The following is a 26,370-nucleotide window of genomic DNA, read 5'->3' on the forward strand; positions in this document are numbered from 1 at the left end:
CCCCCCCCCCTCTTTTGTCTCAGCTGCAAAAGAAACCCAGTCTCTCCTCCTCGCCCTCCCCGTCCACATCTGTAACCTGAGCCGGCTGAGCTGAGCTGAGCCCCCCCCCCCCCCCCCCCCGTCAGCTCGGCAGCTCACTTCTAAATGCCACCTCAGATAAGCCTTCCTCCCATTCATATTTCAAGCCACACTCTCGCTCCTTCTCTCTCTTCTCTTAAGCTGGTTTATCAACTCAAAATCTAATTTCCTTAGAAAAAAATATTTTCCGATTACTGCTCCGCTATTTGAAATTGGGCTCCTGATTCCCAAAGGTATATGGGTGATGTCAACAGACCAAAGATATTCTTGAAAATGTGTTCCCAAATTGGTCAAGTGGAATTATCTTGTCTTTGATGAATATGTTTTTGCTGGGACAACTCTGTTTTTGAACCCTAACCCTTTGTGCACGTTTTAGCCCCTTTACTACTATTCAACGGTGAAGGAACCATTTCACTAAACAAAAAATTGTTTAGACTTTCCGCCATAAGTTTCCAATCATTTCTGTACAGTATGAAAATCAGTAAGCAAACTCTTAAAACTTGCTTGAGTTGATCTGAGTGTGAACTGTAAACCAGGAACAGCTGGAAGAAAAGGCGTACGTCTTCCTAACACCGGTATAATGAGTAGCAAAGACACGCACTGCTCATCAACCCGTCTCCGCTCTTGCGAGATGAAAAGGGAGTGGGGAGTGTTTTGGTTCTGGCAGTTCAAGGTTTAGTTTAGGGGTCGCTGGGGGTTAACAGCATTTGCACACACCTGCTGTTCTTTAATGAAGAGGATTAGTCCGTGTTCACATGAGCCTGCATGGCCCGAGCCCACCCTGCTGCTTACAGCGACATCATACGAACAACACATGGGCCGCGGGTCATCTGTGAAGTTTCTTAAAATTGTCCTTTGACAAAACACCAGCGGTAAAAAGTCCATTAAAGACTGCGCGGTACGTTAGCTGCACCCTGCCGCTGCTGTGTTGCATTCGTGGTGTTACATCCTGAAGTTAAGGGCCGTGGCTTTGCTTTGTTTGGCCCTTGTTTTATGTCTCACACACACACACACACACACACACACACACACACACACACACACACACACACACACACACACACACACAGAGATACAACGGATGCTCCCTCTCTTGTGTCATTTCACAGCGAGCTGACTTTTTTAAATGACCCATTAGTCCGTCTCCTCTCGAGCTCAGAGGAAAGGTGTTACTGTTGACAGAAAGGACGCTCTGCGAGAATTAGCCACATCAATGAAAGTTGAGGGAAGAGATCCATAAAGTCTGAACCCTTTCAGCCAAAGAGGTCTTTAAACGCTTTCCAAACAAGGAGAAGAAAGAAAGTGGACCTATTGCCCAACTGTGTGAGGACAAGATAAAAAGGAGAATAAGGCAGCAGCGGTCTGAATTTAAAGGATAATTACTATTTATCACAACTTGGGGCTTATTTTTAAAGCCAAGGTTTCTATCTGTTGTTGTAAGATTGCTGTAAGACCAGGAGCAGGGGAGACAGCTACACTGGCTCTGCCCAATGCAAAAAAATCTGCCTATCAGCACCTCGAAATTTTGCACAGAAATGTTTCTGTTTCCCAATCGAATCTAAAACACGTTTACGATTTGTCATACTGGGTTATATAAATATAATTGACTCAACTTCTTCTAACTGTTCACAAGAAAGTAAATAATTGTCTTAAACAGAGCCCCATGTGGGACGGATGGTCTAAACCACTGCTACGGCAAGTACGATGGGTCAAATGGGTAGAAGCAGGAAGCTGGTCTGTAAACTGATTTATGTTTCAAAGTAACAGTCAGTTTGGGTAATCGTGTCTTCACTTTCTCTTTCTATAGGCCTGTGGGTTTCCACATCCTTGTAGCAATGTCAACACATTGTCCCAGCAATTAACTTGATGAATACCGTGGTCTTATTAAAAAGAGTATAAAAATTTGATCTAAGTAATAAACTGGAATTATCCTTTAAATCTAAAGCAGTGCCTGTATGGAAACTGTGATCCAACCTTCAGAGTTACAGCCTAATCGCTGTCAGAGGGACTCTATGTGACCAAACCCGCTGCAGAGCAAAAGGGAAGGGGTGAAGAAGAAGATGACGAGAGGAGGAAGGAGCACTACCGAACTCTACTCGGAGCAGTGGTTTTCTTTCGTTGCAACGGGGATAGCGTGAGCAGATGTCAAGTTATCGGCGAGGACAAAGCTCCTACTGAGAGTAGGGCCGAGGAGGAAGGCGGTGCAGAGAGAATAGAACGGCCTTCCTGGTTATAATAATAATAATAATAACAAAAAAGTCACACAAAAACTAGAAAAAACTATGTGCAAACTTCTCTCATATAAATAGACTACAGTCAACGCATTGTAGAGCACCATGGGAGACAGGAGGAGGTTAGGGTGGTGTGTGTGGGTATGTATAAGTAAGACATAATGCTTGCTTCTAGTCTGTGTGTGTGTGTGTGTGTGTGTGTGTGTGTGTGTGTGTGTGTGTGTGTGTGTGTGTGTGTGTGTATCAGTACAGTATTGGATCTACTACCACATGTACTAAGAGCTGCAGGAGGCGCCGAGACGGATGGATCACTGGGAGGAGGCTTGTATTAGAGGAGGGCGGCGTCGATGGTCCAATTTAAGTTCAAAGTTCAGAGTCCCCGTAAGTTCAAGGGGGTCAGACCCAGTCCTGCAGCGAGCGCTTGCAGTGCACCAGCAGCCGCGGCGCCCCCTTGCTCTGCAGTGTGTTGATGATGGCGTAGATCAGTCCCAGGATGCACAGCACCAGGACGAGCGGTATGGTCACCATCAGGATGTTCATGGTCCGCTCCTCACTGTCGTCCACCTTCAGCACCACGTCCACCTCGTTGGTGTCCTCCTCGTGGCCCTCGCGGTGGTCTTCATCTTTGCCGTCGTCCGACCCCTTGCCCGTGTCCTCGTCCGTCGCGCCGCCGTCCGTCCCCTCGCGGTCTTTGCCCTTGTCGCGTCCGTCCACGTCCGGGTTGACCGGCGGGCGGTTCACGTCCGGGTACTTGCGTCCTGCGTCGGTGTCCGTGTCCGTGTCTCTGTCTGGGTCCAGGTCCACGCTGCAGCCCATGAAGTCTCTCAGGATAGACTTTGGGTAGCCTGGCTCACTCTTCATGCGGTGGTTGTCAAACTTCCAGTACTTGGAACCCTTGTAGAAGAAGGTGTACGCTGGAGAAGGCATAACAAATAGTTATACTTTTTATGTAGATTTTATACATAACTTTAGAGGTTCTGGTAAGCAGTTTGTTAGCAGTTAACTGTTTCCAGTCTTTATGCTAAGCTACGCTAACCAACTGCTTGGCTGTAGCTTCATATTTACCATATAGATATGACAGTGGCATCAATTGTCTCATCTAACTCTCTGCAAGAAAAATCTATTTCCCAAAATATCAAGCTATTCCTTTAATAACTTAAAATTGTTTATTTATCTGAACCAATTTGCTTTTTCAATTAACTGTCCTCAACAAGGACTCTTGGAGACTGGATCGCTCCATTCTATTTTCACTCCAACCGAGCACAGCGCAGCAAAAAGCACTTCACATGTAGGCTCAAATTCACACATATGCCGTCCCCTCTCTCTCCTGATGGTTGCATGACCACACCCTGATTCTTTGTTTCAGGCGTGTCTCTGTCCCCCTCCTAGCCCCTCATTGCCCCTTTTTCACACACACAGAAACCACTCTTCCTGTCTTAGCTCACCGCCATCATCGCTGAGGAAGGCCCCCTTGGGAGAGGAGGGCACCGACGATCCCCAGACGTTGATTGGTTTCGGGTAGCCTCGGTCGGCCAAGCGCGACTGCTCGTTGAAGCGCCAGTACCTGCAGAGAGCAGAGGAGAAGAATGTTGTTAGCGTTTAAAAACTCTCTACTCCAGAAAAGAGCAGACTTCTTACAGAGTAACAGAACATGACGGGTCCACATGGGGTGTGTATAACGGTATAACGGTACGGTTTACACTGGACATTTAAAGCTGTTCTGCGTGTAAATGCACTAATGAACCTGAAGCAGATCAGTGAGTCATGTGCCAAAGTGTCAGTATTTTCATAATTAGGTTCCCCTACATACATTTGTGTTTTTTCTGCTCCACAGCAGTTCAGTATGTTTGTATTGTTCACATAACTTTCAAACTTTGTTATCAAAGAACTGCAAAAGAACAGCTGCTGCTGCTCTTCTTCTTCCACAGCTTAATACTCAATGCTGGGAACTTCTAACATAAACTTTTCCTGTGATTTCAGTCATGTCATTCTTTATATTGAAATAAGAACAAAAGCTAAATATAAAATAAATTATCAAAAACACACAGCTAAAATCAGAAATCTATCACAAAGAGTAGTGTTTGTCTTTGCAGCCTGTGTCTACTGTTGCACCTGAGGTTACCATTCCACTAACCATCCGTGTTCAACTAAGACATGCTGTGTGAGGCTGATCTTACAGGCACGGTGATGCTATATATATATAATGTTAGCCAACGTATTTTAGCGTGTTAGCATGTTAACACAGTACAGCTGATAGGAATGTGAGGTCATAGAAAAAAACATTGGGCACATCGGAGTTCTGACCGTTAAAATAGACACTCAAAATAATGGAGACAGACACTAAAAGGATTACAGTTCATCCTGTGTGAGACATGAACGTCTGTATCAAATGTCATGCTCGTCTTTTCTACAGTTATGAGATATTACAGTCTGGACCAAAGACACTAGAGCCACACCGCTAGCATTGTTAACAAAAAGACTGACTCCATGTATTTGAGCATGTGCAATGCATTTGGGATTTGTTTCATGGAATAATAGCTAATCAAACTAATGATATACTGATGCATACTTGTCTACTGGGTAGCAGGTGAATTAGAGGGTGTTCATGTGATGCTGACAGGTGGCAGGCTACGTACCAGTCTCCTTGGAAGAAGTACGTGTAGCCGGATGGCTCCCACCAGATGGCCGTGTCTATCCGGTCGTAGGGAATATCTTGACCGTAATCAACCAGCTCCATTGGATAGCCCTGTTCCAGGTTAGCCTCCCGGAAAAGCCAGAATCTGTTTCCTGAGGAGAGGAAAGGAGATGAAAGGAGAGGAGAGGAGAGGAGAGGAGAGGAGAAGAGAGGAGAGGTGAAGAAGAGAGGAATAAATGCTTAATGGTGTCTACATCGGTACATTCCCTATCTACCCCCACTCATAATAACCCTTATGGACTCTGGAAAATATTAGCTCACACAATCTCACAGTATATGTCATGTGCTTGCTGGCACAGAATATGTTCAATTATTGAAAATGAATGAGGAATACAAAAAAGAGAACAATAAAAACAATCAGAGAAGCCAGACCAGCATTTGCACACTTGTAAATAATGTGAACGCAATAATGATTTGTTGGCAAGCAATCAGAAAAAAACAGAAAGGCAGAGCGGAGCACATCATGGACTGTGGAGATTTGGTTGAGCTCATAATTATCCATTAGGAGCGGCTTGTCTCATGTCAGGCTGGAGGGAAGGTTTTATTGTTTTTTACTGTGTCAGACAGGGGGACTCCGTTCCTCCTGGCACCATTACATATCTGCTCTTGGCTTCAATCCGCCACTCCACCCCTACCCCCCCCCCCCCCCCCCCCCCCCCCCCCCCCCCCCCACCTCTGGGCCCCTTGCTCCTTGTTTAAAATGAAAGCTCTGCACTCAGCATCTGGAGAGAACAAGAGGCTGACGCAATGCTTCCCGGGGCTCCTGGCGTGCACGGGCCCTGGTGTAGAATCCCATGACTTATTCCATGACCTTCCCTGACTACAGTGCAGCGCTTCAGTGACCTCAAGAGTTCTCAGTGCTGTGTAACTGCTGTTTTTCACACAGTTTGGGTTCTATTACAGTTGGGCTTGTCTTGGATCAAAACAGCTGTGAAACAGGAGAGGAAGTCTGGATTACATCTTACAGCGTAGATATTCCATATATTTGATGTCCAAATTGTGTACTCCCTCCATCCACCTCTCCATCCATTTATCCTGATTAAAAATGTTGAAGCCTCCATCAATACATAGAATGCCACGTTCAAACTTACTTTCTTGGAAGTTGTTAAATTGAATTTGGCAGTTAATAAGAATGGAACGCAGTTCTTGTTGACATCAGCAGATATCTCACTGTTATAGAGTCATTACTTTAGAATTAGGTGCCTGGACGAATATATCAGCTGATTATTAGGTGGTATTGGATGAGTACGTTGCAGGTTTCTTGTTTTAGGGCTCTTATTTTTTGGGGGGCGTTTTTTGTCATTTTATTTTGCTTGCATTTGGCTTGCTAGAAGAACGTCAGAAAAAAAATAATTGAGGTATTACTTGCTATTATAATTATACCTCATTTTTATATTCCTCACCTAAATAATCCCCAAATTAAATTTGGGAATAATACTGTTCAGACAGCCAACATGCATTACATTGTCAACACAGAATATGTACAGTGTTTACAGAAAACACCTAGCTCAGCACAGCAGGAAGTGATGATAAGACGTTTCTTTGTAATTGCCAAGACACAAAAACTGTTACTTACTAATTATTGAAACCATCAACTCCTGAATCTACTGACCAGGTTTGTTCAACCATAACTTTACATTCAATGCATTCACCCACATGCACCATTCAAAACTAAAAGCCTGTGTGTGTTGTTCACCTAACACTGCCAATGAAATACCACATTCTATGATTGATCACCTGCACCCAGAATGCACCTGTGAAAACACCTGGAACCAATTAGATCACCTAGAATTCAGAGCTACAACACTATAAATAAGATGCAGGTTTGCTCTTTGGCGTTCACAACAATGGAGGCCAATTTAGAGAGAGATCAGAGGACTGTAATTACAATATACTGTATTTAGTTTACAGTAACTACAGTCATCTCATCTTCAGATGAGGTTATTGTGTCTGATACATGAATATTGAGCATAAAAACTGTGCATTTATGTTGATTTCATTCTGTATTTTTACAGCAAATAACTGACAAATGAAAATGATAATAGTGTTTTATGGAAAGAGTTATTTTGTGTGTGTAGAGTTTCGACAAAAGAGGGCCGTTGTTTCACAAATTGTGCTTTAGCAATTACCAAAAAAAGTGTATTGTCAACTATATATATATGTAGATATATATATATATCTACATATATTACTACTGGGCAAGTTAACGCGTTATTTTCGCGTTAACGCATTCATTCATTAACGGCGACAATTATATTATCGCACGTTAACGCAGTTTTAGAATGTTTTTATTAAGCGGACATTTTTAACACAAGAACCTGGCAGCAAGCGGTGAACAGCTGTTTGTGTGGCGTCACTTCCTTCTCTTCCTGCTGCTGCTGCTGCCGCAGTACTTTTCAAATGAAAGTGCGCAATACACTACTTTTGAATTAATTATTGAACTTTGCGCATAACAATGCGATTAACCGCAAAGAAATCATGCGATTAATCGCGATTAAAAATTGTAATCGTTTTTAACAGATTTAAGAAAAAAACTGCTGTCTTCACGCTGACAGAAACGGACTGACCTGATTGGTCCATTCAAAGATCTGCATTTGTCTCCCCCCCCTCTCTCTCTCTCGTGTGCTCAGGTCCGGCAGTCCTTCCTTCCTTTTTTCCTTTCCTTCCTCGTCCATTTCTCTTGTTCTTTCTTTGCTAATGGCCTGCAGCCAAGTGTCACACTGAGAGGCTTGCCGATGACATCATCCTCCTCCTCCTCCTCCTCCTCCTCCTCATCAACAGCTGCCCGTAGCTCCCAGAGTTGAGCTGCATTAAAGACCCGGTTCTTCCCTTTGCGTTTGACTAACTTTATCCACCGTTGTAAAAGACAAGCTGCCCTCAGTGACTCACAGTGCAAATAATGAGCTGTGCTAAAAGAGATTTATACTCTGCATGTAGAATACATTATGTTGGGGGGGGGGTATCTTCAGCATAATCTGAAGGAGATGAAACAAGTTCCAGAATCTGTTTTACTGTTGAAATCTGAACTCATTAAGACATGATGGGATGAAATGACCATGGAGCATTAGAATGTATTGTAAAGAGGAAACCAGATGGTGGACGGTTCTCCATGCAGTTGAGGATGTTAAAGGGTTTGCAAACTCTGCACTACTAGAACACTGCAACATCTTATCTGCAAAGATCAAAGAGAAGAACTTCTCCACCTTAAAGAGCTGACATGCTGCTACATACGTAGGACAGACTGACTTATGATAAAACCTGGATCCTGTGTCCTAGCACAGCGTCCAGTGAATCCAACTGATTGAGTAATGGCGTAGCAGAGGAAACGGCGCCGGGTCACTGGACCCTGAATGCAAACACTGGTGTTGTTTGTCACTGTTACTGCTTGAGCAGGAGCAGTGCTGTGACACAACGTCTGTATGTTACTCTGCTGCCTGATGTAAGACAGCTCGTACCCGCATTTTCTCAAAGGCTGGAGGTCTGTCATGCTACAACAGTGACAAGCTAATAATACCAGAAGAAGTGGATTTAGGACAGGCTCAGGGACTGCAACAATAACCAGAAAGATAGACCAGTGTGTTCAAGAAATGCACTTTAGATGCAAGACTTTGAGTTTACAGTTTTTCTCAATCGTTAAATCACACTAAAATGTGGTGCTTATATATATATACAGAGAGAGAGAGAGAGAGAGAACTAGACAGTATTTACAGTATTGGTCTGTTAAGTATGAAGTAAACTAGTGCGCATGTGTGTAACGCTTTTAGTTCGTGTAGCCATTGTTGTTGATGTCGTGCATACGTTTTAAGTAAAGTCTTAAACATGTACAGTTGTCGCTGGAGTTATTATATTAACAGGTGGGGGAACATTACTGTGATGTTGATGAAGTGCTGTGGCCAGATTCAAACAGACGGTGTGTTTTTTACTATAGCTGTCTACAGCACATTGATCTGTATGTAGAATACTTTACACATCGGACTCTGTGTTTGTTGGGATGTATACAGTATTTTGGGGGGGAAATGTTTTTGTTTATATTACAGTATATTTGTGTTTCTATATTTGAGTATGAAAAACATTCTAACACCAGAATTACCACTTACCAGTTATGTTGTCATTTACATCCATGTCTGTCCAAACTGTCATCGCTTTATCATTTGTGTCATATTAAGACATTTGTGAAAAATGAATGAGCATATGGATTGTCAAGTTACGGCTAAAAACCTGTTTTGTGAAGTCACAGAGACCTTTGACCACCAAATAATCAATTCATCCATATGGACTGTTTGTGCCAAATTTGAAGAAACTAGAAGCATAAAATGATTTTATGACAGACTGTACATAAATGTATCATTGAATATACAGAAAGCACAAGTCTCTGATAAAGAATTCATACTAGAATTTTACATCGTATTGTTTTCCAATCATAGTAGAGTTTTACATTGAGCACATAAGTGTTCAACTGGCTCTTAAACATGTCATATGATAGTGTGTGTGTGTGTGTGTGTGTGTGTGTGTGTGTGTGTGTGTGTGTGTGTGTGTGTGTATCAATTGAGCACAAAATACTATTTTGAGAAGACAGCATTGATTTGAATGCAGAGTTTTATTTAGCAGGAGATTAGTGGAGTTTTAGCTTTTGTGTGTAGAGTTGAGAAAAACTGTAGTATTTGTTTTATACAATTCAAAAACATGATAATTGCAGGTTTCTGCTATATTAAACGTTTGATTCGACACTTCCTCCCTGACCTACAGTATAAAAGCCAACATGTAATGGTACTGGCCAGTTATCATTTTATTTCTAAAACACAGCGAGGTACAGATGATCTTCCCTGCAATAAATCCCAGCACACTACATAAATCTTCTGTAGTACTAAAACTTGCGTTGTGCATCAGCATTTGCTTACCTTTAAAGAAGACGAACCTGCCGTCATGTCTCTCGTAGGCAGCGTCTATGTCTCCGGGCAGACCCCTCCAGAAGTGACCGATGGGCATGGGGTAGTTATCCAGAACCCTGTTCCTACGCACCCGCCAGAACCAACGGCCCTGCGGGGGAAGAAATGAACCGGTGTGTTTTGAGTGTGCGTCGTCTTTTATTGCCAGTTGAACACAGCTTGAAAGACTCATTGGTTTCTCTTTGTCTTTCTTAACTCCTGAGGCTCGAAGCCAAAGTAAATCAAATTCCCAAACAGGTTCAACACGTACTGTATGGCTTCATATCTCATTCTAAGTATATTTCTCTGAGGTCCGACGCTTGATGGTCATCATGCCAAGCAAACTGCGGCCTGCAGGATATCTAGACCAGAACGTACAATAAACTAACAACAGCGGATCCCCGGCAGGCTAATAATAGTCAAGTCTCCGCTCTGGTGGCTTTATTGCCCTCCCTCTGTTGATCACGGCCGGATACCAGAGAACTTTCATAAAAGAACTGTCGTTGGTGGCAAGAAACAAGGAAAATCACTGGTGGCGCATTTGAACCCGAGAACAGAGCACATATATCTACTCTTTATGCTGCGCACACGCGCCAGCAGACAGATTTACACCAGCAGCCCTCACACTCATTCAGAAGTGGTGAGTCAGTAGCCCTGCTCGTCCTGGATAATGTAACGGTGAACCGCTCCGTGCTGCTTCTTTCTGGCAAGCACAGCCAGTTGTGTCCTTCACACAGGACACTCTGGCAGACAGGACGGCGCAGAACGGAACGGAGGCAGCTGAGGGACGCGAACCAACCGAACAGGCCGCGTGCGCCTCCGTTTGTGTGGTTGACAGCCGCTCCTCTGCGGCGCCCAGATTAAGACTGAGTTGACCATATTAGTCCTCGGCAGAACAGAGCGGATCTCCGTGTGGGAGTTTCAATATGGAGCTCTGCTGGCCGTCTCTATGTCCAGCCCTCTGCTGTGAAGAAATACTAGGAGCGGAGAAAAGAAATGACAGCCCCTTTCTTCTTATAATGGACAGGGCTTTGTGGAGAAGAGAGAGTGGTACTGATGTGCTGAGGATTGCTCCCACTCTCACACAGTACATTAAGTAAGTCGTTGTGCCTATGCAGAGCGAGAGCAGAGCAGAGCCATGTTTCCACCGTTAATAAGTGCAAATCTACATGAGGACAATTTGAATATGAACAGCGCAGTGAGAAATGAAGTCCACTGCTAAATGACAATAAAACAAAGGAATTAATAGCAGACATTAATAAGACAAGACATAAGACAATAATATCTGATGTGCATATGTCACCTGTCAATCTTTCTGACGCACTCTCTGACCACGAGACTATCAAGAAGTGAGAAAAGACGCAAAGGCTGGAGCATTTCCAGAGAATATGGACACATGTTGACCTGAGATGTTGCCGTTCCATCGCGTGGCCGCAAACACGGAACAGCACCAAAGTTATTACAATTCATCCTGAAAGGGGCCGTGAATGTGTAAACCAAAGTTCATGGCCATCCGTCCAATCGTTTTTCACTAAAAAACAACAAATGTAAACTTACTGGGTGACACTAGTTGGGAAAAAGTCATGGGATCACAAACATTGTTAGGAAGCATCCTCTGGAGACTATGAATGTCTGTTCAAAATGTCATGGCAGTCCCACAGATAGATGTTGAGATGTTTCAGTCTGAAACAAAGTAGGGAAACAGACAATGCAATGCATAGAGCTGCAGCGCTTGATCGCTGAAAATGAAGAAACAGGGGGCCGATCGGTCATCTGTATCCGTTTAAAAACCACCAGCGGGCTAGGGAAAAGTTAATTATGGAAACTGATTAATGCTATCCAGACTAGCTTCATGACTGTGGATGAAACCCAAGAACATAGACATTACTGGCTGGGATGAAACCCAAGAGCACAGATATAACCCTTTGACCACGTGCAGCACTTGTCCAGACAGCTGTACACCAAGTCTGATTTCTAATGGTCAGTGTCAGATAGGAGATATTCATAGGCTGATCTCTGTGTGTCTAGAGGGACAGGGCTCTGTTATATTCAACTCTCCGATAACACAAATACAAACAGAAGCACCTGCATCACTTTTTTCCATCAGTTCAAAGTAGTTTTATATTTCACTCTGGACACAGGCACGTCAGACGGCTTACTGGGATCCAGTTCAAGATGTGGCTCATAGCTTGATGCTGTTGGATATCTTCAGCTGTTTGAATCCCTACTGCTGCGCTTCCCCATGACATGTCAGATATCACAACAGCATCTCATTTTCCTTTCCTTTCCTGGGTGTTTCCTGTCCAGCTCTGTCTGATATCTGCACACCTCTTCAGCGCTCAGCGCTGCCAACACTGGACACCTCCTCTGACCCTGAAACACATCCTCACTTATCTCTGTAGAGCTGCACTATGTATAGAGCATCACCGCACGGATCCCAAAGAGGAGAAAGCACACAGGAAGAAATGGAGTCGTGTTTGCTGCTGAACTTTCAGTTAACTCAACGTTGAGAATGGCCACATCAACGTCTTGCATTATCGCCACCATAGTCGGCCTGGCCATCGGGACGCAAAACACAAAACAAGAGCGAGAGAGATGAGTCGTCGGCCCACTTTGATTAAGCACAAGCCCACATCCTCCTCCCAAACCTTGACTGACAGTTTGTTAGTTAAGGTTTTGCAGCTCAAGCGTTAAGACAGAAGACATTATGGATAAGCTAAGCAGGGTCTGGGTTTGGCTAGCTGGCTATGTAGCAATATCAGTTGCATTTCTGTTGAAACATTCTTTTAAAAAGTGCAACTTTTCAAAGTCAAAAGTGTCACCTTTCGTAAACTGACCGACCACAGACAGGATGGACAGACAAAATGTTGTGTATTTCTTAAACTGCTGTATCATCCAATTATGATTATTATTATACTACTGGTATCTACCATGTTAATAAATGACTCAAAACATTATGTAGCTAATATGTTAATATCATACTGGTCAGATGGTTCCAGAGAGTCTTCCATCTTTGTTGCCGTTGCCCTTGTGCCAATATGTGCTTCTTCTGGCCAGTCTTCTCCTAAGAGCAACACGTTCCCCTTGTTTTATTTATAAATTAAAATAAATTAAAAACTCTGACCAGGAACCATTACCTCCAGGATAGGTGAAAACACTTAGCAGATGTATAACAACATGTGACCACACGAGTTGCATAATATCAGAAGAGCTTAAAGATTAAATAAATAATACAAAACAGCTGACAGCAGCTTCAGCCAACAGCGAAATGACTTGTCCTGGCAAACAGTCTAAAACATACCTTTACCATAAAGGTAAAAAGCCAGCTAATGGCTCTGCTTATGAATGTTTTGTTTGGGTCCAGGGGCTCTTTAATGCAAACACCTGACCACACTCCACCCTTTTAACAGTGTTCCGCCTCATAAAAGACACTGGCCCTGTTTACAATCCTCCAGGACCTGATTGAAAACAGACCCCTTGTTGGCTGTGCACATGCCATTTGTTGCAATCTGGTTCTACAGAAAAGGGATAACTAATTTATTGACACAGTTAAGCTGTCAGTACAGCTCCTCTGCTGGAAGCCCACTGCATTTCCAAGCAAGGACATGTAGTAAATCACTGAGGAGGTCAACATATCTCTTCTAAAGTTGTATGCTCATAACTAAGAAGCTAGCAGGTCCGTGGCTGGAGTTCAAATCCTCAAACCAGTTACCTTGAAGACGAACATCTCTCCTCGGAGCACAGCAACCGTGTCAAAGTTCCCTTCGCAGATATTGGGTCCATAGTGGTCTGGTCTTTCGGTGGTCCTGGGGCGGTCAGGGTGCCGAGGAGGTGTCTGAGGGGGCCTGGGCTCCGGTCGACGGGGTGTCACGGTGGGCAGGGCCTGGGTGGGGACGCCGCCTGGTTGACCTGTATGGAGGAACGGACAGGAGGGGGGTTAACATGTTTTATCACATTATGCATAATGACAAGATATAAGGCTGAGTGAATGAAAAGAGAAGAGCACACTAAAGCTCAATACTGCCTCATTTACATGAATGAAAGAACTGGGTATGAATAGGAATTAACTTAAGGTGAGGTTAGCGTCAAAGAGTCAAAACTGCTTGAAGGAATAGTTAAACATGATATGCATACATACATCTGTTTTTTTTCTTGCCAGGAGTTAGCTGAGAAGATTGATACCACTCTCATATACAGTACATCTTTTAGATACAGACGGATACAACGAGGAGATGGTTAGCTTAGCGTAGCATAAAGAATGGAAACTAACTATACGATTATCGTGGCCAAAATAATTCACAATAAGTATATTATGACGATAATTAATAGAAAATCTGAATAAAAAAACAAAACAATTATAATTGCTACTTTGTTTCTGAGCTTTTTGGCAAATGAATAACACACAAAATACAAGTGTAGGAAGATGGAGAGAGAGTCTGTGACCAGAACCAAACATTTACACAATATGTTTGACATTATTTTTGGTACAGATTAAACGAGCAAGAAATAAATGTGCTACTTAGCGGGCTTTAGAGGTATTGGTAAAAAAACAATCCCCTGCTTTCAGTCTTTATGCTAAGCTAACCGTCTCCCGGCTGTAACTCCATATTTAACTGATACGACAATGTAATACATTTTCTCATCTACCTCTCAGCAAAAAGACAGATGTCGTACTATTGCTTTAATATTTCCAAGATAAATTCCAAGATAAATCAAGTCAATCTATTGGTATTGGTAAAATTGTCTTTGACAGGTGGTCCTTTTGTTGTTGTTCTGTTTCTATACTACAGAAAGTGTGAATCACCAGCTCACGTCCTGGTGATTCAACACACTGTAAGCTGAGCGTCGTCCACTAAACACCCTACCATAGATCTGCTGTATGCCCCGCAGATCGTCCTCGGGCAACTGGAAGTTCTCCGTCTCCATCCATTGGTAAAAGGGAGCCATGATGGCCAGCGGGTTGTTGGAGTGCTCTAAACCCAGGGCGTGGCCCAGCTCGTGCACCGCCACCAGGAAGAGGTCATTACCTGTGTGGACAATCGTAAAATATGCACTTCATTTTGTTTACCCTTAATCTCTAGAAAGGGAATGCTTGAGTGTATTCAGAAGAAGAAAGAGAGAATAGATGTATCCCTCTGCATTCATACATGTGTGTCTTATGAAAATCACTCATGGGGCTCAGAGGTAGCAGGAAGTCCCAATAAATCCATGCAGTCAATAAGAATGGCTGCTCATTGTTCTCTCCCAGCTATGATGCCAATACAAATCTCCATAGATCTGACACTGATGATTGGTGATATGAATCAACACACATGTGAAACACTGCTAACCAATCACAAAATGCCGTTGTCCACTGCGACAATTACAACTATGACACACTGACCGCTGCATCAACGTCAGACTTCTTACAGAGCACAATGGACCAATATATTCCAATAAGTTCATCTCTGAAGGGACTTTGGGTACTTCCCCTCAGTCAACACCTCTTTGTTGCCCGGCCCTGCTCTCCGTGAACTCTGAACTTGCGAGCCATTTTGTCTGGCGCGATGATTGGTCGGATTTTAGCGCTAATGACATCATGCTGTTGGGGGAATTGGGACCTGGTGATGTCACTGCTGTGTGGGGGGGAAGGGGAGACGCTCTGGATGCCTGTCCTTGTGCATCTCTTCATTTGCAAAAGACACACACACACACACAAGGACACACACAGTGCACATCTCCCCCACCATCTGTAATTTCAGAGTCACATGAACGTCCTCGCGGCGTCCTAAGCCGTGAGGGGAGAAAACAGCAGAGGGGGAGAGATGGAGTGCTAGAGGTGGCCGAGGATGGAGAGAGAGAGGAGATAAAGAGGCCTTTGTGAGGTAACTGTGACAACCGCTCAGTTGGACGGAGAAAAACAGCGGCAGACTTCAAAGGTCTCGGCAAAGTTAGGAGTTCAGCCAATGCAACTATTGTTATTTCTGACTACACATTTTGTAATTCAAGTCCCACTTCAGCTCTCCGAGGCATTGTTCGCTTGTTTACCACGTCTGCGAAGGACACTAAAAGCAGCGCCACGACAACCAAAGTCTCTCTGCCAGTGACTTACTCACATTAGTCTCATCTGACCACAAACAATGAAAGACTCTGACCTTTATATCTGAGTGAGGTGTGTTTTAGGGAGATGAAAAGAGCAAAAAGCAGTTTTTTGTTAGAGCCTCCGTGGGAAAAGAAGGCTGATTCATGGCACTGTGCGTCACAAGGTTTACACCAACAGAACTGTTCTCCGCTGACGAATGAGACTGAGCTCAAGGAAAAAGGGAAAGAGAAGCGACCATGACTGCAAAGAACGGATGAAAGGTATTTGTGCTTTTACCGCCAACTGACGTCGCATTCATTTTTTTTGTGTAGCTATTGACCTCTAAGCCAACGCCTGTCTCTGTTTGACCCCGCCTAAAAGGAGGTCAGAGGTCACGATTCTGGGCAGGGCAGATGACTTCTCATTTTAAACAATTCTATTGTTTCATGCGAGGTTAAGATACAATCTCCTTTACTTTTGTTTGCCCTAGCATATGAACAGTGGTTCTGGAGGAATTCTCCTCAAACATCTGCGTCAGTACTGCGGTACTGGTGATCAGTAAATGGGTTATTTGTCCGATTGATATTTTCAAATTGTTTATTTTGTTCAACTAACAGTGTAAAACCTAAAGATATTCAGAAGCAGAACATCTTTACATTTGACTAACTAGAACCATAGACTGGTTGCTGTTTTGATTGATAATAGCCAAAACAGATCTAGTGAATGAAGCTTGATTGGTCTGAATGCTGTACAACACAAAAGACACGGTCACCCAATCAGCCAGTCGGTGAATCAATCTGCATGAGTTTCGGCAGCAGAAAAAAATAAAGACAAAATTCAAATTTCACCACCGGATTTAGCATTAGTGTGAAAGGACGATAGTAGGAACGCTGAAGTTGAATGAGGACTTCATCTGTGAAAAGTTTGACTAATTAGCCGTGCGTCCAACTCAAGTCAGACAGGATTGTAATTTGCCTTTGCTTTGCTTTTAAGCAACAAAGGGACCGGTCTAAAGAGTGGAACACACTCCCACTTACTGTGGCATTCCTCCGTCCCTGTGATCTGTCCTGCTGCACATCCCACACACAGCTGATCGCAGAGATACACACACACACACACAGTGTATCTGTCTGTCTGTGTCTGTTGTGTGTATGGAGATAACAGGGCAAGAAAGCCCATTGTTGCGAGAAAAAGAAAATCCCTCAGCAGGGTTAATGGGTGCACAGCAAGAGGAGGAACTCTGAAGACTTGTCTTAATCCTCACTGCTGCATACGATGAGCTTAGTGCTAGACATTGGTGTTAAGAGTTGTAATTGGGTTTGGGGAAGTGTTCGGATGGGTTTCAGCAAACTGAAGTCCTCAAAAGAACAAAAGTCCAAACACGTGCCTGGCGCTGCTCGTACAGAGGGATCACAGAGGTAATGGATTAGTGTACGTCAGAGAACTACAAAGAGGTCGGCTTTGAACCTGCACAGAGGTAAACGGAGCAGCTGGAGCCTGACAAATTAGAGATGATGTAGCTAGCTGAGCCGTGCTAACTGTAGTTAGGGGCGGAGCAAAGCGATGGGGACAGCTGTTTGCAATCAGCTATACAGATCCATTACACCCGCTACATGACACGACACAGGGATGCAAACTGCTCATCAGCTGGAATGGCCGAGGGCCTAAATAACCACCGAAATCCCTAAAGACCTAAAGAAAAAGCTTCTCAACAGTGTAAGCTGTCAACTTGTGCATCAAAACCTCCACCCACCTGAAGACGGCGTTTCTGTTAAAGACCTTTCTTAGAAAGGTGTTTGTTGTAGATTAGCATGTTTGGAACGACATTTTCTTCCCACTTGTTAATTCTGCTGTCAGTTATTTTCCTTTGTAGCATTTGGCCGTGACTAAAGAAAACCACCGCTGTCCCTAAAATCCACAACGCACGTTCCCTATTCTACCGGCGGTGAGTGTTTACCTTGTATGTTCTGGTTTCCTATGGTCCACGGTTCATCCGAGTCAAAGTGGGTGTCCCCGCCCATTCCGGGTCCCGGGAAGTATGCGTGCGCCAGGAAGCCTCCCTCCCCATCAAAAGGAGAGCTGTCTCCATGGAAACCCGAAGCGAAGAAGATCATGATGTCGGGCTCCTTGCGGCGTCCGTATTTGATCTCCTGGTAGGGAATCTCTTCAAAGGTCAATGGGGTCACCCTCTCCCAGACTTTGAACGCCCGACGGATGGCTTCGTATGAGTTGTACTCTCCGATCTTGGGAGTGTAGTTCTGGATGCTACGGAAACAAATGAGGGAAGAGGGAAAAGCATATCACTTTAAAAAATCAAAGCTGAATTCATTCAAATCCCCAACTTGAAAACATTATTTATTTTTTGACAGTAGCCTCCTACAACTAGTAAGACTAGCAAACGGTCTTTCTGTTACCTGTAAGTGAGGTGGCCCTTGTTCCATTTATGTCCCGTGAGGGCATAGCGCTTCCGCCGCACATTGGTTTTGATCTGGCCTCCAAACTTGTCGGGCACACCGCAGCGGGGTCTCTTCATGGCGCTGAAGGAGTTAAAAGGAAGTCAGCAGCAGGAAGGAGAGGAGATGAAGGGGAACACCATGTTAAAACCTCCACTTTCTCCTCTTGATGTCTGTGTTCTTTGTGTTGTTTAATTTAAAGCCGCCTAGTGCAGCCAGCTCACGGATCCAGTTCCTCAAAAGGAACCCATCCTGTTCTAGTTACAAGTCCATGTTGCCAAATTCTAGGTCAAACCATCCTATTGAAAAAAAACATTTCAGTGGCTCTGCAAAAATGAACTACAGTTTGGGGCCTAAAATGTGTTGCAGGACAGTGGTCCTTAGTCCATGTTTTTTTTCTTCTTATGAGTGGGTGTAAGTCTTTAATCCATGCTGACCTGATGGTTTGAGGGTCCATCTGTCCAGTGACCTCCAGGCTGTAGAACCGCTGCATGTCACTGATGGCATTGGACAGGATCTGAGCCGATCGCATGGTGGACATCTGTCTGCTGGCCTGGGGCAGGTACCCGTACATCCTCAGCCATGACTGGAGACAGGAAGAAAAACACACAGGAATCTGTAACAGATACTGAGTATTCCTAAAATAAATGCGATACTGAATCAAGGCTCACTAGATTCATATCGACAAAATGATAGCATCAAATTCATAAAGATTTACCCAGACAGAGAGACAATAGGCCTTTAATCCCCAACAGTTTACTCTACACAGACGTTTATGATCTAGAAGTGAATTATGACAAGAAAATGCAAATAGAAATTATGAAAAGTGACTGAAACTGTCTTTCTCCTCCTTCTGTAGTCATGAGGTTTGACCTGATACTCAGACGTCTCACTGTGAGGCCTACTCTACCGCACTGTCTTCTGGGAGTGTGTGTGTGTGTGTGTGTGTGTGTGTGTGTGTGGGGGGGGGGGGGGGATTGGTGTAATGACATACTTTAGGGAGAAAACGTGAAATCTAACCCAATCACAGATGATGCAAAAGTCCATCCCACCTGTTATGTGGAAACCTAATATGACGCGCACACACACACATACACACACAAACACACACACACACACAGGCCAAGCGCTTGCACATTGGGTAGTCTGAGACACCAGATAGGCCGACACATGGACACGCTCCCCACGGGTGGTGTGGGGGGGGACGCAGCAGGGCGTGTGTCTGAGTGTGCACGTGTGCTCACGCACGTTTCTGCGTGCACTTCTCAAGTTTACCCCCGTCTTTCACAACGCAAAACACACTTGTTGTTGTGTTCACTTGTCCACTCCTTAAACGCCTTACTCACCTCTGCTCTGTCTCTCTCTCTCACACACACAGAACATTTTATAAATCTGACATAATGTATTAAATAAGCAAGCTGGAAACATATATGTAATGCCCACCATGTTGGTCGGAGGGCAGAGATGCACCAATTTCAGTTTTTATAGCTTTTCTTTAATAGAAAGTTCTATTGTTTGTTCATCTATATCAGAGAAGACTGTGTGTATTACATGATATTAATTGACAGACAAAGGGTTTATTATGCTGTATGTGCGTCCCACACAAACAAAATGTCCCCACGGTGCAATGAAAAGGAATTACAAAGAGCCTCCCAGACCTTCCTTGATTTACCGTTTCCCCTCTCCTCCCTGAGTATCCTGCTCTGTCTGCTCTACTACAGGACTGCATGTAATAGAGCCCACCGACGAGAGGAATGGACGTTGCCGACACAAAGCCCAGTTGGGTGATACTATCCTCCACCATTAGAGCAGATTAATGCAGTAACGTCTGATCAATCAATCACTGACAGAGCCCGACGGCCTCTCATCCATCATCATGATCATTGGGATCAATTACGGCTCTATGACTACTGTCGGCCGTTACATATAGAAGGCCTCTGATGAAGTAGCACCCCTGAAGGTTAAGCTTTTACTTCAAAAGTTCTTCTGACAGCAGCAAAAAAGTTCTTCAGAAAGCTCACATGCCAACAAAAAGAACGAAAGATGCACTGAAATAAAAGATCAAATGTTGGAGGATCTGTATGTAATTCAGCTCAACAAGTCTTGATGTGCTTCTTCTGGTCTCTTTCTCTCTTTAGGTTACAAAACATATTCCATAAAACGCATCTTTACAATTTGATGAAGTCAATGCAGAAGTAATGTCTGTGGTGAAAACACGGCACACTCGAAGGAGCCGAACGGAGAACCCGGTGTCTCTCTAGTCTCTCTGCTGGCGGTCCAGGAGGTCCAGGGTGCACACCGAGCGTTCGAGCCCTCAGGCCCTCACAGCATGCTTCATCTTTGTAAAGCCTGCTATGTGGCGAGCTCTGTGGGTCTGCTACTCCAGCAGTTGATGCCCTTTTCAGTTATTACGTATTATTATATGTAGTATATTATATTAATATCATACAGTGCAGAGCTAAAACACTATACACTTTGTAATACATGTGTTGTGTCACCCTACACCGTCCCATTATACTTCATACTATACTATATGTACACAAATGCTTTAACTACTGCTGGTCAATTTGTATCGGCAGTGGGAGCACACATATCTCATTATTGCACAGTAAACACACAACACTAAAGCTTTTTACTTCAGTCTGTTGTACATTTTCTCTACTTGCAGTGTACTTTTTGTATCTGAATAGAGACGTAACTGTTTTTCGATATAAGTGCAGTAGTCACCACTATCATATTTAGTTTCTTCTTCTGCTGCTGTAACACCTCATTTCACCCCAGGGATCAATTAAGAGTTATCTCATCTCTTTCGCATTTCATTAACACCTTTATTATTTCCTCTTGCAGACGTAGAGCTTAAAAAACTTTTTCATATTTGAGCATTTTCTCGGGTCTCTCTCTCTCTCTCTCTCTCTCTCTCTCTCTCTCTCTCTCTCTCTCTCTCTTTGGCAGTGGCGGGGTCCGCTCTGTGGGTGAGTGTGTGGGAGCAGGAAGAGGAGTACAGAGGGCTGAACTGGACGTGACCCTGACCAACCTCTGCCTTTAAGATAAGGAAGCTTCAGCAAACACACACACACACACACACACACACACACACACACACACACACACACACACACACACACACACACTGTCCAATGCAAACATGCACTTCCTGAAACACTATCTAAATACTCTCACCCGAACACACACAGGCGAGGGAAACAGGTGGCAGGGTTCACAAAAAACTCTTCTCTGAAAACCTAAGCGTTCATGTTTTCATCTGCTACACAATAACTAAGATCAGTAGAAAGCCTTCGACAGTTTGTAAGCAACAGATATGCATGTATAGGAGGAACCTAGCGTGTAACGTTTCACCGTGTTCATGAACACAACGTGGTATAAAGAAACCATGACTTGGGTTTCTTTATAAAAGGAGCTACAAACGGTCAACACGTTTGATAGCTTGCAGCCGTAGTCGGCGCCGGTGTTACGGTTCAACCAGAGACCGTGTTAACTGGTGGCTCTCTCTCAGCTCAAACACCAACATGTCCTCGTAAAAGCCTTCGATCAACATTAAATACATACTCATCTGTGTTTATTGCCTAACTTTCCTTGCTGATGTGTTTTTGTTTTGTTTTTTCATAAAGTGATTAAAAAAGCCACCGACCCTCCAAACTCTTTAGATGCAGAGTATCGTTCTTACTAAATAGATTCCACTAGTTGAGTTGAAGAGAATACAATACATGGATTTACTGAATGATATAAACAACCTAGCAGTGTTTCATGTCACTTAATGGTTCATATTTCATCCTGAAGATAAAAACCAGGCGCTTGTTTTAATTTCCCCCTCCTCTGTGATCTGCATCTCCACACGGTCGTCATTGCAGCAGTGATAGCACTTGATGAAAAAGGGAAATGCCTTCATGTCCGTTGGCGTTTGTGGAATCTGATGTTGTCTCTGCACACTTCGGGACAAGTATTTACAACAGGCTGCAGTCGGGTTAACGCGCTGGGAGCTGCAGCGCCGTCGGGGAAGACGCATGGAGGCACGAGAACCCGTCGCCTCAAGCAGCAAAGCACCTCAGTGTGTCCGCTCACCTTCCCTCATCAGCTGGGCTGAATACAAAACAAGAGGGAGAGCCTTGTGCACGCTCGGCCTCGTCTATTAAATCTTTCAAAGAGTCCTTGAGCTCACCTGCCAAAACCAGACCCAGCAATATACAAGGAGTTGTAAAAGCTGCCAGGACCGTGTGTGTGTGTGTGTGTGTGTGTGTGTGTGTGTCCGCTACAATGTCAGCCAAGATACTAACAGAGCTTTTATTCCAAGACTTGGTCCGCTGCCATCTCTTACCCCCCAAAGTCCGACCAAAGAGGATGAATAAATAAAAGGAGCAGCGGGACAGACGGAGACAAGGAGAGGCCCCTTCTTCTTCTGCAAGGCGATACAGAGTTATGGACAGGGTGGGATGCGTGCAGGGACACATAGACGTGATTCTGCAAAACGCTGGAGAAAGAATTGCCCCCGAAGCGTGTAAATAAATGCACGATCACCCTAACACACGCTCAAGAGAATCCCATTCCCCTGCCTCGTCCCGCCGGTCGCTGTAGCATCGCAAGTCTTTGAGGACATGGTGACAGCCAATCACAGGGGAGTGGGAAGGGGGGGGGGCTGGAATGCGAAGAGACAGCACGCTGCAGATTACATGGATACAAAGAGGATACGAGATTGAGGAAGTTGCCCCGTTATGTGCAGCAATGAGCCACAGATCGGCCCCTCAACTCGCTGACATCTCTCTGCTTTATAGCTACAAGTTGCTGTCGTGCACTTTTAGGATTCTTTCTCTCGTCCTCTTCCTCGCAAGTTATCTCTCACAGCTCTCTCTCTCTCTCTCTGTCTGTCTGTCTCTCTGTGTGTCTCTCTTTCTCTCTCTCTCTCTCTCTCTCTCTCTCTCTCTCTCTCTCTCTCTCTCTCTCTCTCTCTCTTTCTTCGGACAAAAGGCTCCATTGTATTTCCTGGGATGCCTTGGAGTCCCGGGCACCAGCATGCTTGTGCACTGTCTTTGTGTGTGTGTGTGTCCCAGTTAGAGAACAGCTGTCATATTCAGCCATCACATGCCGCACAGCTGAGACCGACCGCCGCCGCCGTCTCCCGTCCGCGTCCTCCCTCCATCTTTGTCTCACTTTCCGTCTCTCACAGACGACTCGGCCACAGGTTTCTCTCGGCCTGTTTCCTTTCTTCAATCAAAACTTCTCCGATTCTCCTCACACTCATGATCTCTCTCGCTCTCTCTCTCTTTTGCTTCGTTCTCCTTCCTTCCCACCTCGTCCTCTTTATCCAGACAGAGTGGGAGTAGAGGTCCCGGGCCAAATCCTTAACACATGGATCGAACTACATCTGAAGGATGGGGATCACATTGCAAACATGATTCAGTCGGGGTTGGGCGATCGTTTCTATTTTCATATCGTCTAAACGAGTTTACGATTTGATCGCCGGGGGGTTGGCAAAAGGAAACCACACAGCCTCTGTGCTGGCCATGTAAACGATTTCTAAAGCTTTCTGCAAACAACACAGTTAAAGTAACGAGAACAAGCAGTAAAGAAAAGACAGCAACCATTTCACAGCATCATGTCCCTTTTGACTTTATTATCCCTTATCCTTTACGTCACAATCCATATCATATCTATGACGATATAACTACTCTTACATAACACAGAGCGATGTTCTGGTGAGCCAGCATGTGGAGAACAGAGGCGCTGGGTGTCAGATAGAAAAAAGAGACGGAGAACTGGTTTGCAGTGAAGTTAGTTTAACATTCACTGGTGCTGATGTACGGGGCTCAGCGGGCAGACATGTAGCTCCAGAAACCTCTCTAAATGCACAGTAGGGCTAATACTAGAGATTATTCTTATCTAACATCTGAAAACAAGTTAGTTTAAATAACAATACCTAATATTGGCTTATTATCCCTTAAATCATCAATATACAGGCCTCTTCCAGTGTGTGAATAAACTGTAGAGTAGTTTCAACACAAACCATCACAGTCTGGGTTCCTTTTACGTCTCCCCATCACAGAGGTCAGGGGGCAGGTCTTCTTTAAGTCATCACGTACCAGCTGCTCGTATACACGCAGACACCTGCTGCTGCTGCTGCTACACATTCAAATCCCCTGAACTTGTCAGCGACAGGTGCTTATTTCAACTTTCCACGAGGCAACACAACAACAACAACAACAACAACAACAACCCTGGTGTAATAAATTGACTACTAATGCAAACAGCTGTGTTCTGCACATTAAGGGTTTTAAGAGAGTAGTGTGTGGTGCCTTCTTTATGTTCTCCGTGCTTTGTAATTATGTTGGTTATTAAATAAATAGCTACCCAATAAAAGAACTGCTGGGGGGGGCAATGTTTTTTTATCGACTTGAGAATAGTCTTTCTTCTCCGATGAGTTATGCAACCTGAATTCATTTTTGTTGGAACAGCGTCAATAAAGCTGAAGCCACACACACACACACACACTTAGCAACAAGTGCTTAGGAATTCCTCATCAGTCAACGCACTGTAAACCCTCCGTCTCTTGTCTCAGTAAGACACATTAGCAAACACCTGCACACACACACACACACACACACACACACACACACACACACACACACACACACACACACACACACACACACTACCTCTTTAGACGATGTTGCAACCTGGCTGACAAGCAGACCCACCCCCTCACCCCAGTCACTGATTTTTTGTTAAAAGCAAGCTCACCTCTAATGACCGGGTGGTCTCTCTGTCTGTCTGTCTGTCTGTCAAACAACAAACAAAAGCTCCACCACTAATCACCTTGTCAGCATAAAGTCAGCTCTCATCCCTCTCGAAAAACAAACAAGTGTGCTGGCTGGCTGCCGGACTGGCGAAACAAAAAATGCAGGAAGTGCTGGGTCACGTTCCAACTTGCTACTTTGGACTCTAACGGCACACCTAGAAACTGTGTGCAGGTGTCCCTGGTGGTCAATAGGTCAGGGGAAAAGACATTAAACATAATATTAGCCAGACAGGCCCCACTGTATGTACTGACTCTGGTCTGTATTACGACGATCACCGAAAAGAAACAAGTTTGATTCTAAATAATGGCTCCTTTAGTGATGATCGGTACAAGTGCAATGAGCATGACAGTGTTTTGCTTTTGTGTGTTTTCCCATTTACTGAAATATGTTTAGCACAAACCTAAATTCTAGCACAGTAATTATCAAAGGAGGGTCCAGAGGCCACCAAGTATTTGTTTTTTAGAATGGTGTGATGGGGGTGCCCAGAAGAAGAAGAAAAACACATCTTTATCAAACATGTCTGATTACTGAAAGAGGTGGAGGTCAAAAGAGAGTGTTTAAGGATAAGGTCATATTATTACAGACTATACACCTGCCAGGCAAGCAAATAAACTCCATGGTTAAAAATAAGAGTGTGTTCAGGGTTTCATTATAATAATACAATTAATAGTAGAATCTTAACCCGGATGTTGTGCGCTGGATGGTCCTGCGGTCTGATTGGCTAGCTCGTGTCCGAAGCTGTTACATACGACCACTCCATGTCAGTTGATTTAAATTAAAGCACACGAAAATAACCATTAATCTATAAATAAACACAGTAGTAGCCCACTGGCCTATATAATTGTGTTTCTACCTCTGAGTAGAAGGTGCCGTCATCCTCCGCTCCCCGCGCCACGAGCGCACAGAGCCACAGCGCGAGGAAAGTCCGTCTCCAGAGCAACCAGACGCAGCTGTTCCGCGAGGTGGGAGCCATGGTCCGGGCGCGTGGGGTGGAATCAGTCGCCTTTCGTCGTGGTTCTATCTCGCCGGGTGCAGTACGACGTCTTCAACGAGGTTTACTGGGAGTAATGGTAGTTGTATGCGGTAAAAGCCCTAATAAAAAATAACTACTGTAAGGT

The 26,370-nt window shown here is 44.3% G+C and overlaps 1 protein-coding gene across 1 annotated transcript; it reads right to left on the bottom strand.

Annotated features, from left to right (window-relative positions):
* Positions 1 to 2,369: 2,369 nt before the first annotated feature.
* On the bottom strand, positions 2,370 to 26,370 carry mmp15b (matrix metallopeptidase 15b). Its single transcript, XM_079179514.1, has 10 exons — positions 26,106 to 26,370; positions 18,881 to 19,029; positions 18,405 to 18,527; positions 17,948 to 18,255; positions 14,795 to 14,956; positions 13,642 to 13,838; positions 9,903 to 10,041; positions 4,946 to 5,096; positions 3,755 to 3,873; positions 2,370 to 3,223 (listed from the first exon to the last, which is right to left on the bottom strand). Exons 1-10 carry the CDS (start codon positions 26,223 to 26,225, stop codon positions 2,706 to 2,708), a joined length of 1,986 nt encoding a protein of 661 aa, XP_079035640.1. The 5' UTR covers positions 26,226 to 26,370; the 3' UTR covers positions 2,370 to 2,705.

This window comes from Pholis gunnellus, assembly GCF_910591455.1.
Source record: "Pholis gunnellus genome assembly, chromosome: 1".
In the NCBI taxonomy this organism is placed as follows: domain Eukaryota; kingdom Metazoa; phylum Chordata; class Actinopteri; order Perciformes; family Pholidae; genus Pholis; species Pholis gunnellus.